The 15,820-nt window shown below is 42.4% G+C and overlaps 1 protein-coding gene across 1 annotated transcript in view; it reads left to right on the forward strand.

Moving 5' to 3' along the window:
- The first annotated feature begins 455 nt into the window (after window positions 1-455).
- The window catches only part of LOC128657953 (oocyte zinc finger protein XlCOF7.1-like), a 100,706-nt gene continuing 85,341 nt past the window's right edge, over window positions 456-15,820 (forward strand). Inside the window, exons 1-6 of the mRNA XM_053712379.1 lie at window positions 456-576; window positions 7,866-7,925; window positions 8,116-8,257; window positions 8,648-8,746; window positions 8,887-8,964; window positions 10,598-10,690. Of these exons, the coding sequence (XP_053568354.1) occupies window positions 499-576; window positions 7,866-7,925; window positions 8,116-8,257; window positions 8,648-8,746; window positions 8,887-8,964; window positions 10,598-10,690 (550 nt within the window). The 5' untranslated portion in view covers window positions 456-498. The remainder of the gene's footprint in view (window positions 577-7,865; window positions 7,926-8,115; window positions 8,258-8,647; window positions 8,747-8,886; window positions 8,965-10,597; window positions 10,691-15,820) is intronic.

A 15,820-nucleotide genomic window follows, 5' to 3' on the forward strand; every position in this document is an offset into this window, starting at 1 on the left:
TATTATTTGTGGCAGATTCCGGTTTGAGCATAAATAGCAGATGAAGAACTGAGGGTCATTAGGACAGAGCTACCAGTTTGGGATAATCCCATAAATTACAGGATGACTGGTAACCAGGGAGCTTTGATACTTAGTAGTTAACATTTGTTTCCTTATTTGTTATATAACTCTGCATATTCCTGTATACAGTCATTTTCTCTTGCTTCTCATGATACTAATATTAAATAAATGTGTCACCCCATAACATTTGACAAACCTGCTATATAGAGATTGTCACATTTTATAACTTTATATGTTATCTTCTCTATATGCAGCTGGTCACATATATAGTATTAGATTGTGTATAAGTGAAATAAATATCACATAATCATCTCTTTACCATTATAAAAATACAGGAAGAGCTCTGATTATTTCTGATCTCTCATGCTGCCATCTTTCTTTCTTCTTGCAGTTGTCATATTTATAGCATCTGACTCAGTCACTGAGAAAAAAAACAAGATGAACAAATACAGGAATCAGATGGCAGAGCAGTTCCTGAGTCAGGCCCTGGGCATCATCTGCCTGCTGACCGGAGAGGTGCGAGCTGCTGGGTAATGTCATGTGACACTGGTCCTATTTACTGTGCTGCTTCTGATACACCAGACCTATCTTACTAACCATAACTTTAGTTTACCCAGAGCATCTCACTAACCATAACTTCATCTCACCCAAACCATCTCACTAACCCTAACTTCATCTCACCCAGAGCATCTCACTAACCCTAACTTCATCTCACCCAGACCATCTCACTAACCCTAACTTCATCTCACCCAGACTAACACTCAACTTCATCTCACCCAGATCATCTCACTCAACTAGACCATCTCACTAACCCTAACTTCAGCTCACCCAGACCATCTCACTAACCCTAAATTAATCTCTACCAGACCATCTCACTAGCCCTAACTTCATCTCACCCAGACAATCTCACTAACCCTAACTTCATCCCTCCCAGACCATCTCACTAACCCTAAATTCATCTCTACCAGACCATATCACTAGCCTTAACTTCATCTCACCCAGACCATCTCACTAACCCTAACTTCATCTTTCCCAGACCATCTCACTAACCCTAAATTAATCTTTACCAGACCATCTCACTAGCCCTAACTTCATCTCACCCAGATAATCTCACTAACCCTAACTTCATTTCTCCCAGACCATCTCACTAACCCTAAATTCATCTCTACCAGACCGTCTCACTAGCCCTAACTTCATCTCACCCAGACCATCTCACTAACCCTAACTTCATCTCTCCCAGACCATCTCACTAACCCTAACTTCATCTCTCCCAGACTATCTCACTAACCCTAACTTCATCTCTCCCATGCCGTCTCACTAACCCTAACTTCACCCCACTGAGACCATTTCACTAACTCCAACTTCAGCTCACCCAGACCATCTCACTAACCCTACCTTCACCTCACCCAGACCATCTTACCCAGACCATCTCACTAATCCTAACTTCATCTCACCCAGACCATCTCACTAACCCTAACTATATCACACTCAGACCATCTCACTAACCCTAACTTCAGCTCACCCGACCATTTCACTAACCCTAACTTCAGCTCACCCAGACCATCTCACTAATCCTAACTTCAGCTCACCCAGACCATCTCACTAACCCTAACTTAAGCTCACCCAGACCATCTCACTAATCCTAACTTCAGCTCACCCAGACCATCTCACTAACCTTAACTTCCGCTCACCCAGTCCATCTCACTAACCCTAACTTCAGCTCACCCAGTCCGCCTCACTAACCCTAGCTTCAGCTCACCCAGACCATCTGACAAACCCTAACTTCAGCTCAACCAGACCATCTCACAAACCCTAACTTCAGCTCAACCAGATTATCTCACTAACCCTAATTTCAGCTCACCCAGTCCATCTCACTAACCCTAGCTTCAGCTCACCCAGACCATCTGACAAACCCTAACTTCAGCTCACCCAGTCCATCTCACATACCCTAGCTTTAGCTCACCCAGACCATCTGACAAACCCTAACCAGACCATCTCACTATCACTAACTTAAAGGACCACTCAATGCAGTAGAATTGCATAATTAACAAGTGCATAATAAAAAGACAAAGCATTAACACCTACTCTTTATTTCAAATAAACAGTTTTTTTCCTGACAAATTTCTTTTTTCTCCCATTTTGCCGGCCCCCTGTATCATGTGACAGACATCAGCCAATCACAGACTAGTATATGTTTACCCTGTGAGCTTGTGCACATATTCAGTAGGATCTTGTTCCCCAGAAAGAGTGTATATAAAAAATATTGTGTAAAAATTGATAATGGAAGTAAATTGGAAAGTGTCTTAAAACTGCATGCTCTATGTTAATCTTAAAGGTTTATTTTGACTTGAGTGTCCCTTTTAACGATTTAATGCCGTTGTATTCCGCCACAACGGCACTGAGATTTAAAGCAGTTATGACGGAATACAACATCATCGCAAACGGCTGTCCTGAAGCCTACTAGGCTTGCAGGATTTGATCGCGGTCTGGAGGGCGTTCCTAGTGTCTTAGGGACGAACCCCAGACCCGATCCCATAATTGAAATCTCGCGATCTTTTGCACGATCGCGTGATTTCAATTTGTCTACATCGGAACACTGTTCCGATGTAGACTTTTTAAGCAGGTCATGAAAGGGTTAAAGTTGTTATTGTTTCAAAAGATAGTTAATTTCTTTATTACCCAATAACTAGTTTTGGATAACCATCACTGTTATACTAATATACTTTTTGCTTTATGATTACCTGTATCTAAGCCTCGGCAAACTGCCCCTTATCTCAGTGCTTTTTACAAACTTGCATTTTCGCCAACTAGTGCTGGTTCCTGCATTACTCCACAGTAGTGAGCACAATATTATCCATATGGCACACATAGACTTGCAGTTTTTTGCTGTGTAAAACTAATAAAAAGCCAACCAGAAAGAAAGAGCAATGAGCAGCAACGATGAAGTAAGATAAAACGTAGCTTTTATTAATACATAGGCTTTAAAAGTTCATGGAGGTGCAAAGATACAAGTGAAATATGACAGTATACGCGTTTCGGCGTTGTGCCGTAATCACTACTTACGGCACAACGCCGAAACGCGTATACTGTCATATTTCACTTGTATCTTTGCACCTCCATGAACTTTTAAAGCCTATGTATTAATAAAAGCTACGTTTTATCTTACTTCATCGTTGCTGCTCATTGCTCTTTCTTTCTGGTTGGATTTCTATGCCCTAAAGAGCAGCAACACTTCCTAAGTGGCAAGCCGTGGAGTCGGCTGTTTGGTGAGAGGATTCATAGTATCGATATCTGGAGATCAGCATTGGCTCAGACGCACAGGCCCACGGACGCACCTCCTGTTTCCAGCTCCCCCATTGGTTCACAGAGTATTGTGGTCACTTCCGGTTTTGACGGCTCTACAGAAGCTAGCGGCTGCACATCGGTGCAGCGTCTCTTCACCGGGACCCACTGTGACGAAGCCTGGTCTTCACAGGGACGACTGGAGAACCAAGGATTGATAAACAGCAGCTGAGGTGCGGGGCGGTCGAGTGACAGCATCTGTAACGGAGCCTGGACTTCGAGAGGACAGATCGGTGAGTGCACTGAGCCGGCTTATAATTACAGATATTGTTTGGCAAGTACTGTTTTCTTTAATTGCACAAGGGATTTGTTTTCCCCATTGCCATCGTGGACATTCGATGGCAACAGCATCAGTATCTACATGAAAGAGCAGTTTCCGATCTAATCTGGAACTTTTTTACTTGCTTTCTGCATTGGTTGTTTTCCATTGAATTAATACTCACTATTTACCACACTGAGTGATTTCTATGCCACATTAATCTCTTGCTCATCCTGCTATTTGGTTAATTTATTAAACTAATAAAAAGCACTGAGATAAGGGGGGGGCGGAGCTAGCCACGGACTAGAGCAGACGTACAGTGAAAGAGCTCCGTGGCCACTACGGCATAAAACTGCATATTCAGGCAAAAGAAAGGACCTAGAGAGCATGTATACTGCGAGTCTACACTCCTGTACTACTTGGGTTTGAGAAATCTTCTTAAACAAGGGGAGACATTTATTCAGCTTGCTGGACCGAATCACTGAGAGAAGTGGAGAGCGGACATCTTTTTACCCGGGTGGCACAGCATAGCCGGCTGGTATGGAGGCTCTCTATAACAAAGTGGATGCAGTACTACAAGGCATTGAGAAGGAGCTTAGTCTCTTAATAACAAGTCACAACTCCCCTCAACATCTGCCCAAAACGGACCGAGGAAGCATGGAAACAGACTGTTCCTCTACTGATGGAGAATGGAACATTGAGGCACAACCGGAACTTGACAATACTCCTGAAGCGGAGCAAGAGACAATTGCGGTGAGTGTGACAGGAGACTACACACCTACCTTGCAGATACATATTTTCCACACAGCTAAGTCTCTTCTTGCCCCAACACGATCTTCAGACCCATATGGCAGTTACGATGCTGTTTGGGCGCAACAGATCTGCGTGACTTTGGCCCTTAAGAATCCTGTTCTGGATAACCCTGAGTCAGATGACCTGCAGATACTCTCGAATCTTTATAGTGACCGCGATCACTTACTCTTTCAGATCTGTTCCACCCCAGGAGGGTGTCGCATCAGTGAGACTGATCCGAGCGACATGGAGGGGAGAGAGTCTAGACCCCATGATTGGAAATTCAGGCCTCTGGATTTTGCAGGACTAAAGCAGCTTACTAAGTTTGATCTTTACAGGTTGGGAATTGGTTGAAGATTAACCTCTGGCTTTTCATATGGCTCATTGTGGATAATGTGGTCGTACATATTTGCAGTGACTTTTCTCAATTTAAACTTTTGTTCTTTTATGGTTATTGTGCATTACGGTTGATGCCATAGGATAATGTTCTCATATATACTCCCTGTTTACGCAGATTAATTTGTTAGAGGTTTGTAAATATTTGAGATTTAGATCTGATTCTAGTTAGAACCTCTCCTGTTCATCTTAATCTTTCAATTATACCTCACTATCATAGGCTCCTGTGTTTTAGATCTATTACAGTATTAGCCCTGCTTATGCCACCAGTGTCCACCCTGGTTACTTCACTACCCATAGTTCATGCCACCATATTGACAGAGAAAGAAAGTTTGTCTGAGATGTTTACTTAATAAAGGAGCCTACACATGGGTCATAGGATTTCAATGGTTTAACATCAGAACTCATCCAGGGGCAGGTGGTCCTGTAAATTAACCTATGTTATTCAGAGGCCCTATGAAAAGATACTGTAAGGTGTTTTAGCTGCATATTGCTCAGTTTAAATTTTCATAACCTCACCCTAAAAGGCTTCCTCTTAAATTTCCCTATTTTTAGTTAATCTCAATTCAATATATGCGGCCCTACAGGGATATAACCTATGTAAGCTAGTTCTTAACAGATATAGGTAATTGCTTATATAATTGGTTGGCCCTCATAGTACACTATATTGACATACCCACTATGTCTCCGACCAATTGATCTGTATTACAGTTCTTACTTTTACACAATTTGGTATATAGATGTAGTGAGGTGGGGTGCTGTCTGCGGCCGGGACGGTATCCTTTTCAGATGATAAACTGCATACCTAAAAAACTCTATTACTATTATTCTATTCTACCCTTAGAAACACAAACTAGTATATATATATATACATAAAAGGTTAGATTGGGTTGGCTTTCGCCATACTTGCTGATACTCCATTATTACATTTGCATATGAGTGAATATCATTTAAGCTATTCAGTTATGTAGGGTCTGGTAACAAAGGATGACTCACTATTATACTTTAGGGGGCTTACCACTACTAAAATCTTGGTCCTGTTCTTAAAGTTAATAATTACTAAGTATAGTGTCAGGATTAGGCTAGGTTTTTGTACATTGCCCTTGCAAATACCATTATAAGTGTGCCATGTGTATATTTCCTGGTGTGCAAACAGCGAATACGCTGTTCTTTAAGGTCCGGGTGTGACTCCTGTGAGCTCAGTGCTAATCAGTTTCCATATGAACTAACAACTACTCACTCAAGTTATATAATGACATTGCTATGGTTCAAGGCATACTATAAAACACTACATAATTAATACTTTTACATTTAGCTCCGCCCCCCCTAAATATTGTGTTTATTAAATAAACAAAGGAACACAGATTCCAACCAAACTTTTCCGTTAACTCTTGATTTATATGTTTCACCTATAGGAAGCAAGAATCCATATTAAATCCACGGGGTAAGAGATTTATAATATCACAACGACTAGTTCGGATGTCTTAATTCACTTGCCGAGACATATTCTCACTCCATTAATACCTCTTATATTTATATATTACTATGCTTCCTCAGCTTGTTATCACCACCTCCCTTGTTGTTAATGACTATACATATGTTTATTTATGCAAATGTAGCTGCAAGGGCTTAAGTGTGTCCCTATATGATACATATTTGATAATCCTACATATAAACGGACAACTATAGTCACTAGGGCTTAAAAGTGGCCCTATATGTTTACCTGAAACTCTGAGGTTGGTAGTATTATGGTTTCCTTAGTCTATGAACAGTACTGTATGTTGTTATCGATTGTCCTTACAGGGCGAGGGACTATGTAATTGGTTGGTTTTTTTTGCTGTACTGTACTGTACTGTACTGTTTTATTCTTAACCTCAATAAAAATTATTAATAAATAAAAAAAAAGCACTGAGATAAGAGGCGACCTGCAGGGGCTTAGAACAGGCAGATATTTAGAGGTTTAGTGGTTATAAAATATATAAATACAGGTATACCCCGCTCATACAGCGGGTTAGGGACCGGAGCCCTGCTGTAAAGTGAAAACAATCTTAAAGTGAAACAAGGCAGTTTTAGCTTTATTTTCACTTGCCAGTGTGTTTAAAAACTTGAAAACCTGTTAGGACTAATATATATTAGGCAATATAGTGCTATTTTTAGTTTAACACTAGCACAGTATTCAATAAATACTGTACCTGTAAAATAATGACAATTACTGTAGTAAAATTTGGCAGACTATAACACTGAGACACAGATTGCACTGTGATGCTGTAAACAGAATGAACTGCGCATAACAAAATGGTGCCAGTCACTTTTCTTGCAATCTAACGAAGATTACAGCACTGTTTCAAAATCCTTGGAGGTTGAACCTCAGCTCCACAAAACACTGTATTAGCGAAGTGCTGTAAAGTGAAGTGCTGTAAAGTGAAGTATACCTGTATAAGATTATTGGTTACGCACATCTGGGGAATGGGTAGTAAAGGTGTTATCCATCTTTTTAAATATTTTTTAAAAATCAAGTAGACTGCCCCTTTAAGCTTACTCACCTGCACAACCCTCCAACACAAATCCTCCCCCAGTACCCAGGACCCCCTGCACATCTGCTGCTGCAAAAAAATACTAATCCTAACACCCAAGACCCCTCCCACCATAAAGAAAAATCCCAAGCATACAAAGCCCTACTACATGACCTCTATTGCTAAAACTCCCTCCAGAACCTAAAGGCCCCCAACTATAAAAAAGCCTTAATACCCAAGGGACCCCAGCACCGAAGGAACCTCCTGTCAATCAAGGGCTCAACTCACCCCTCCCCCATCACACCCTCTCAAATGTTCCAGTAATGTCTATATTCCTGAGCTCATGTCCTCAGTCTGTAGCAGCATTTATCCATAGAGGTCCCACAAAATTATCCACTATAATTTATTTATTTATTTATGTTTTGTGATGATCAAGAGAAGTAAACAAGAACTTGTTAGTCCAGGCAAATGGAGTCTGATGATCTTTCTCATACATATTATAGGAATACACCATTGTGAAGAAGAGGCCCTCCCACAGCAGCATTCAATGGCTGAGCGGAGAGGTGAGTACTGCTGGGGAATGTGACTTATACACAGTGACTCACTTTACTGACCCATCTGACCCTGTGTGTATTTCCTGCCTTCTGTCTGTGTCTCTGCATGTTCTCAGTAACATTATTCTGGCTCTGTCAGTAAAAGTGTGTGACAGAACCAGTCCCTGTGTCAGCACTGAATGAGTTGTGTGTGTTTCAGGTGCCTATAAAGTGTGATGATGTTGCTGTGTATTTCTCTATGGAGGAGTGGGAGTATATAGAGGGACACAAGGAGCTTTACAAGGACGTCATGATGGAGACTCACCAAGCACTAAGGACTATGGAGATCCCAGGAAACAAGAGCTCAGGTAACGCTGTGTAGTAATAAATATCTCACTCAGGAAATGCACAAACACTACAGAAGTAACTGAAAGAGTGTAAATCTACAATCTGTCATGTGTGATATGAGCTGTCTGATTATAAACTAGTTTTATACCCAACAAAAATAATAAAAACAAAATTAAAGGGTAAAGCAGGATTAATGTTAAAGGAATTATATATTCATTTATATATGTAAATATTTTAAACGTAAAAAGTAACAGATGCTTTGTTTTTGTTCTTAATTATATATATATATATATATATATATATATATATATATATATATATATATACCTGTATATATTTTTAGATGCAGTAAAAAATTGTTTCATATCCATTTAACAAAATAAACTGATTTTATTCTTTATTAGAACTAACAGGTCACAGAGATGAAAATTTAGACACTGGATCACATAGAGACCTTGTACAGAATATTCAGCCAGTGGAGACCCCATCAGACATCTCTGCAGGTAACAGATCTATGGCAGAAGCTACTAGAAATGTTTTCAAATAATTGTGTAATATTACTGTATAATCAGATTGTGTGAGATAACTGCACTTAAATCCATTTAACCAAACAACTTATTTTATTCTTTATTATAACTAACAGGTCACAGTAATGAAAATCTAGACACAGGATCACATGGGGACCTTGTACAGAATATTCAGCCATCAGATGTCTGTGCAGGTGAGTGATCTATGGTATAAGCTTCACAATTAGAAAATGTTTTCCTTTGTTACCAAAAAGTAAAGTGTAAGTCCGTAGCGCTGAATAAATGACATTTCCTAGCTTGCAGATTGTGACAGTAACCTGTCAATGCGCTGTTCCCTTACTTCAAATGCCCGCTTGATCTTTATTTAGCTGTATTAGATTGGAATAAAGCAGCCTCATTAATTATCATCTCTTTTATATATTCAGCGCTATGGACTGACACTTTAGTTTTTGGTGACGGTGGCTCACACAGCCTTTCCCCCTCTATCTGATCGATGCAATCAGCCGGGAAATCACAGGCGCTACTTTTAATCACAGTAGTGCTGTGAGAGCTGATACCAGCTACAGCAATTTGCTTCAATCAATGCCACTTAGGAAGGGTACAGCGCACACAGGTGGGAGGCAGAGATCGGGGGGGGCTGTGAGAAAGCACAAAGCTCTACACTTGTGAAAAGCAAAGCAAGAACTTAAGTTTTTAACAGCAGGTGGGAATCTCTGAGTTTGCCTAGAAAGCATCTGTGCAATATGCAGTGCTTGACTGCAGGTCACAAATACATCTTTATCCTCTTGACGAAAACGGCACATTGAGCATGCGGGAGATATAGGAACGCGCAGGATCTACAGGATCCTGTAGTGGAAGCTTTGGGAGACGTCAGAGAAGGAGGGGTCAGGCGGCCATTTCAAAACGGCCAGATGAGAACTAGTAAGTGTATTTACTGGCAAAGTTTATTTAGATGAAAATTGGGCTACAGTTGGCTGTAAAAATCGTTAATTAGCTAATCTAAATAAGTTTTTTTGGGTTGACTGTCCCTTTAAGGTCTGAAATATGTTTTGGGTTTATATGCCTCATACTCATACCTTCACATTTGCAGTATATTTGAAATATTTAACGTAACATTGGAATTTACAAATCTAATAAAATTACATTTTTGATGTTATTGATCAATCTCAATATGCCCCAAATATTAAAGGGACAATCTAATTTTTTATGTTTTTCAAAAAAGATAGATAACGCCTTTACTACCCATTCCCCAGCTTTGCATAACCAACATCGTTATATTAATATACTTTATAACCTCAGTTTACCTGTTTTTAAGCCCCTTCTGGCCACCTCTTATCTTGGTGCTTTTACAGCAATACAGTGCTAGTTCATGTGTGTCACATGGATAACATTGTTATATTAATATACTTTATAAACTCAGTTTATCTGTTTCCAATCCCCTCTTATCTCTGTTCCTTTTATTAGCTTTTTACAGCCATGCAGTGCTAGTTCGTGTGTGTCATATAGAGTGCTCACTCCTGTGTAGAATGATAATAATTATGCAGGAACAACACTAATTGGCTGAAATGCAAGATTGTGAAATAAATTGAGATAAGGGGGCCATCTACATAGGCTTAGATACAAGGTGATCAGAGGTAAAAAGTATATTAATATAACCGTGTTGGTTTTGGGTAATAACGGCATTGTCTATCTATTTAAACAATAACAATTTTCATGTAGACTGTCCGTTTAAGTGTATGACAATTAAGTACCCATTACTTTGTTAAACATTAGTAGATTAGCTTTTGGGGTGAAATGAAATATTATTTGCAATAAATGTTCTTACAGGTGACATTAATACTGACGTAGATGTTAAAACAGAAGATCTGAGTGTAACGTGTCAGCTGGAAGCTCCAATGCAGGAAATGTGTGACAATGAAGGTAAGTGCATGTGTGTGATAGTGAAGGTAAGTGCACGTGTGTGACGTGGCTTCTGTTTATGAGGTATTCCCTGGCTTTTATAGCTTATTATCTGTAAGTGCTGTACATTATATCACCAGTCAGGGTGTCACCTCAATCACACACTGAGTGTCACAGTACAATATAGCCTGATACTCACTGCCTAGTGTTTAGTTATCCTGATCACATAACACCCAAGCCCAATACAGCTGCTGTCATTTATATCTGCCAGAGTATAATCATTACTGTTGTCATTTCATCAGCTGCAGATACATCAATAGCACTTTGTAGGGGCATAAAATAAACCCCACAGCACTATATGATCTGCTTATCTGTATGACCTGTCTGTATATTGTGAGTTAAAGGGGCATTGTAAACCTTCTATAATACTGTCAGGGTTTTTTCCCTGTTGTTTTCCATGTGCTGCTGGCAGCCATTTTACTCACCTCTCTTCCTGACTATGGTGCATTGTGGGGGATGCTGCTCATTTCCTACACTTCATTTTATGGCCAGACTGGTGTGCATCATCCATGTGAGACAGGATGCAGCCTCAGAATTGTGATGTTATCACTTATTATTTAAAGGGCCTCTGTTCAGTATGCTTTGCCTTTGCATTGTCTCAGACCTGTTTGTGAGAGCTCCTGTGTATTACCTGGCTGCCTGACGTTCCTCCTGGTTCCTGATCCCTGGCTTGTTCCTGACTCTGCTGTTTTCCTTGTTCCTGATTCCGGCTCGTCTGACTATTCGCTTTGGCTCCTGACTCGGCTCATCTGACTACCAGCTCTGGTTTTGATTCCTGGCTTATTTGACTTATGGACTTTTTATTATTTTTTGCTATTAATAAAGGTGTGTTTATTTTTGCACTTCTCGTCTCAGTCTGATTCCTGGCACCCTGACATTACGCAAAGGCCATGAATCCTGATGGTGCTTATAATCCACCTTTACCTGCCATCATTTCCAGGATGGATGAACAGGATCACCGCTTGGATTAATTTGCACTAACCCTGCAAACCCTGCTGACTCGCACTGCACATTTGGATCAAAGTGTCCCGCAAGTTATGGCTGCTCCTGTTTCCGCTGCTGCACCTATGCCTACCAGGAGCATGTCCGGTTCTGCACCTATACCTCAGCGATATGGAGGCAATCCTATTCAGTGCATAGGGTTTTTGAACCAGGTGGGCATTTACTTTGAGATGTTACCTCAGATGTTTCCCTCTGACAGAGCTAAGGTGGGATTTCTCATCTCGTTACTCTCTGACACAGCGCTTGCCTGGGCTAATCCCTTGTGGGAGACTAATAAACCTGTGATTTCAAATTACCCTGAATTTGTGGCCTCCTTTTGAAGGGTATTTGATGTTCCGGCTTGCTGCTCCTCTGCTGCTAAAAGACTCATGTCCATTCAGCAAGGTACAATATCTGTTGCTCAGTATGCTATTGAGTTCCGTACGCTTGCCGCAGAGGTAGGTTGGAACAATGAAGCCCTTGTTGCCGCCTTCTTTCATGGGCTCTCTAAAGACGAAGTTGCTGCCAGAGATTTACCAGAGGATCTCGAGGCATTGGTGTCTTTTTTGATCCTAATTGACATCAGACTCAGAGAGAGGCCCTCTTTCAAGGAGCGCTTGCAGAAGCCTCCTGTTCCGTTGTCTCCTACGTGTTCATTCCCACCCATGCCTCCCTCTCCTCCCATGCCTCCTGGTCCCGAGTCACCAGGTACTGCTGAGCCAATGCAGTTGGGATTCATGCGTCTCTCCGCGGCAGAGAGGGCCTTTAGGAGGAGGGAGGGGCTCTGCCTCTATTGTGGGTTACAGGGCCACCTTTTGAAGTCTTGTCCTACACGGCCGGGAAACACTCACACCTAAGGTCCTGTCGGGGCAGACCTTGGGTGGTTTATCCTCGTCCCCGGAACCGCTTAAGGAGAAACCTTTTGTCACGGTTGTCCTTTCCTGGGTGGACTCCTCCATAGTCACTCAGGCTCTTGTTGACTCCGGTGCTGCGGGCTATTTCATTGACAGTGCTTTTGTATCAAAGCACTCCATTCCTCTTTTGCCTCGGTCCGTTCCGCTTGCTATTGAGGTCATTGATGGCAGGCCCCTTCAGCCCGCACTCGTTACTCACAAAACTGCTCCGTTGTCCATGGCTGTTGGGGCTCTCCATTTTGAAACCCTCCAGTTGCAGGTGATAAACTCTCCACATTTTCCGGTTGTTCTGGGTTATCCCTGGCTCCAAAAGCACAATCCCAGTCTCGACTGGCGCAGGTCCGAAATTTTGTCGTGGTCCCTGCAATGTATTTCCACTTGTCTTCGGAAACCAGTTAAAGTCTTGTGCACTTCTTCGGTATCTCAATTGCCAGAGGAGTACTGAGAATTCCTAGACGTGTTTGACAAGGTGCGTGCCGGTACGTTGCCTCCTCACCGGTCTTACGATTGTGCCATAGACCTGCAACCCGGAGCCATTCCTCCTCAGGGCCGGGTGTACCCTCTGTCTGTTGCAGAGAATTGTGCTATGGAGGAGTATGTTGCCGATGCTCTGTCGCAGGGAATCATCCACAAGTCCTGCTCTCCTGCAGGGGCTGGCTTCTTCTTTGTGAAGAAAAAGGGTGGCGAGTTAAGACCATGTATCGATTATAGGGGTCTTAATCGTCTTACCATTAAGAATGCTTACCCTATTCCGCTCATTACGGAACTCTTTGACCGCCTCAAGGGAGCTATGGTCTTTACTAAACTTGATTTGGGAGGAGCGTACAATCTCGTTAGGATTAAGGAGGGTCACTAATGGAAAACAGCATTTAACACCAGGAGCGGGCATTATGAGTATCTTGTAATGCCCTTTGGCCTATGTAATGCTCCTGCTGTTTTTCAGGAATTTATTAATGATGTCCTACGAGATATGTTGCAACAGTGTGTTGTGGTGTTCTTAGACGACATCCTCATACACTCACCCACACTTGAGGCTCATCGTTCTGATGTTACACAGGTTCTTCAGAGACTACGTGAGAACGACCTGTTTTGTAAACTCGAGAAATGTGAGTTCCATCAGACTCAAGTAACCTTCCTAGGTTATGTTATGTTATCTCTGTTGCAGGGTTCTCCATGGATCCTGACAAGTTATCTGCAGTGGCCTTGCCCAGTTGGTCTTCGGTCTATTCAATGTTTTTTGGGGTTCGCCAATTACTATAGAAAGTTTATTAAAAACTTTTCTTCCTTGGTCAAACCTATCACAGACATGACCCGTAAAGAGACTGCCTTTGCTGCCGCTGCGTCTGAGACTGGAGTAGGTGCCCTCTTGTCTCAACGTCCTACACCTGATGGTTCCTTGCATCCGTGTGGTTTCTTCTCTAAGAAATTGTCTCCAGCGGAGTGCAATTATGAAATTGGCGACAGGGAATTACTGGCCATAATTTTGGCACTCAAGGAATGGAGGCATCTTCTCGAGGGTACTAGCGTGCCAGTGCTCATTCTTACTGACCACAAGAATTTAACTTATCTATCTGAAGCAAAACGTTTGTCGCCCCGACATGCCAGATGGGCGCTATTTTTGTCTCGGTTTAATTATGTGGTCTCCTACCTGCCTGGTAGTAAGAATGTTAGGGCTGATGCCTTCTCTCAACAATTTTCACCTCTGTCCAAGGAGGAGTCTGTACCTACTCCAGTTATACCTCCTGACTATATTTTGGCTACCATACGTACTAATTTGACTTCTCCCTTGGGGAGGAGATCCTGGCTGCACAAACCAATGCACCTCCTGAGAAACCTAGTGGTAAGTGTTTTGTTCCTGAGAATCTTCAAACTAAACTTTTGCACACTTACCACTATCCTAAAGCCGCAGGTCACCCAGGCAAGAAACAAATGATTTGGTCTGTCACTCGACAATTCTGGTGGCCAGGTCTTCGTTCTGATATTGCTGCGTATGTTGCCTCCTGCTCAGTTTGTGCACAGAATAAGACTCCTCGACGTCTTCCTGTGGGTCTTTTTCAACCTATTGCTAATGGTGAGCGTCCTGGGACACATCTTTCCATGGACTTCATTGTCAAGCTCACTGTTTCCAATGGCAATACTGTTATCCTTATGGTGGTTGACCATTTTTCTAAAATGTCACATTGTATTCGCTTGATGAAGCTGCCTACCGCTCAGGAGCTTGCTTCAATTTTTGCCCGGGAGGTCTTCCGTTTACATGGGTTACCCAAGGAGATAGTGTTGGACCGGGGTAGCCAGTTTGTCTCCAGATTTTGGCGTTCCTTTTGTGCTCAAATGGGGATCCAGCTTTCCTTCTCCTCGGCATATCACCCCCAATCCAATGGGGCTGCGGAACGGTCTAATCAAACTCTGGAACAGTTCCTCCGTTGCTATGTCTCAGATCACCACAATAATTGGTCTGAACTGTTACCTTGGGCAGAGTTTGCTCGTAATAGTGCTATTAATGCTTGCTCCAAGTTATCCCCGTTCATGGCGAATTATGGGTTTCAACCATCCTTGTTGCCCGATTCATTCATGTCTCAGGGTATTCCGGCTTTGGAGGAGCATCTCCGGCAACTCCGTTCCATGTGGGTGCATATTCAGGATTGCCTTCATCGCTCTATGCAGCGCCAAAAGTTCCAGGCTGATCGTAGGCGTCTGCCCGCACCTTCCTACCAGGTTGGTGAGAGAGTTTGGCTGTTCTCCCACAACTTGAACCTTTGTGGGCCTTCCAATAAATTGTCTCCCCGTTATGTTGGTCCTTTTCGAATACTCAGACGGGTTAATCCTGTGGCCTACGCTCTTGACCTTCCTCCTGCTATGCACATCTCCAAAGTTTTTCATGTCTCCCTCTTGAAACCATTGGTTTGTAATCGGATTACCACTGTGTTGACTCGTCCCCGTCCTATCTTTGTTGACAACCATGAGGAGTATGAGGTCAGCAGCATTATTGACTCTCGTATGTCCAGGGGCCGTGTACAGTATTTGTTTCACTGGAGGGGCTACAGTCCGGAGGAGTGTTCTTGGGTTCCCTCCTCTGATTTTCATGCTCCCGTCCTCCGTGCCTTCCATGCCCGTTTCCCCAATAAGCCTTTTGTCATACCGCCGGGGAGGGGTCGTTGAGGGGAGGGTACTGTCAGGGTTTTTTCCCTGCTGTTTG

Source organism: Bombina bombina, chromosome 4, assembly GCF_027579735.1.
Source record: "Bombina bombina isolate aBomBom1 chromosome 4, aBomBom1.pri, whole genome shotgun sequence".
NCBI lineage: Eukaryota > Metazoa > Chordata > Amphibia > Anura > Bombinatoridae > Bombina > Bombina bombina.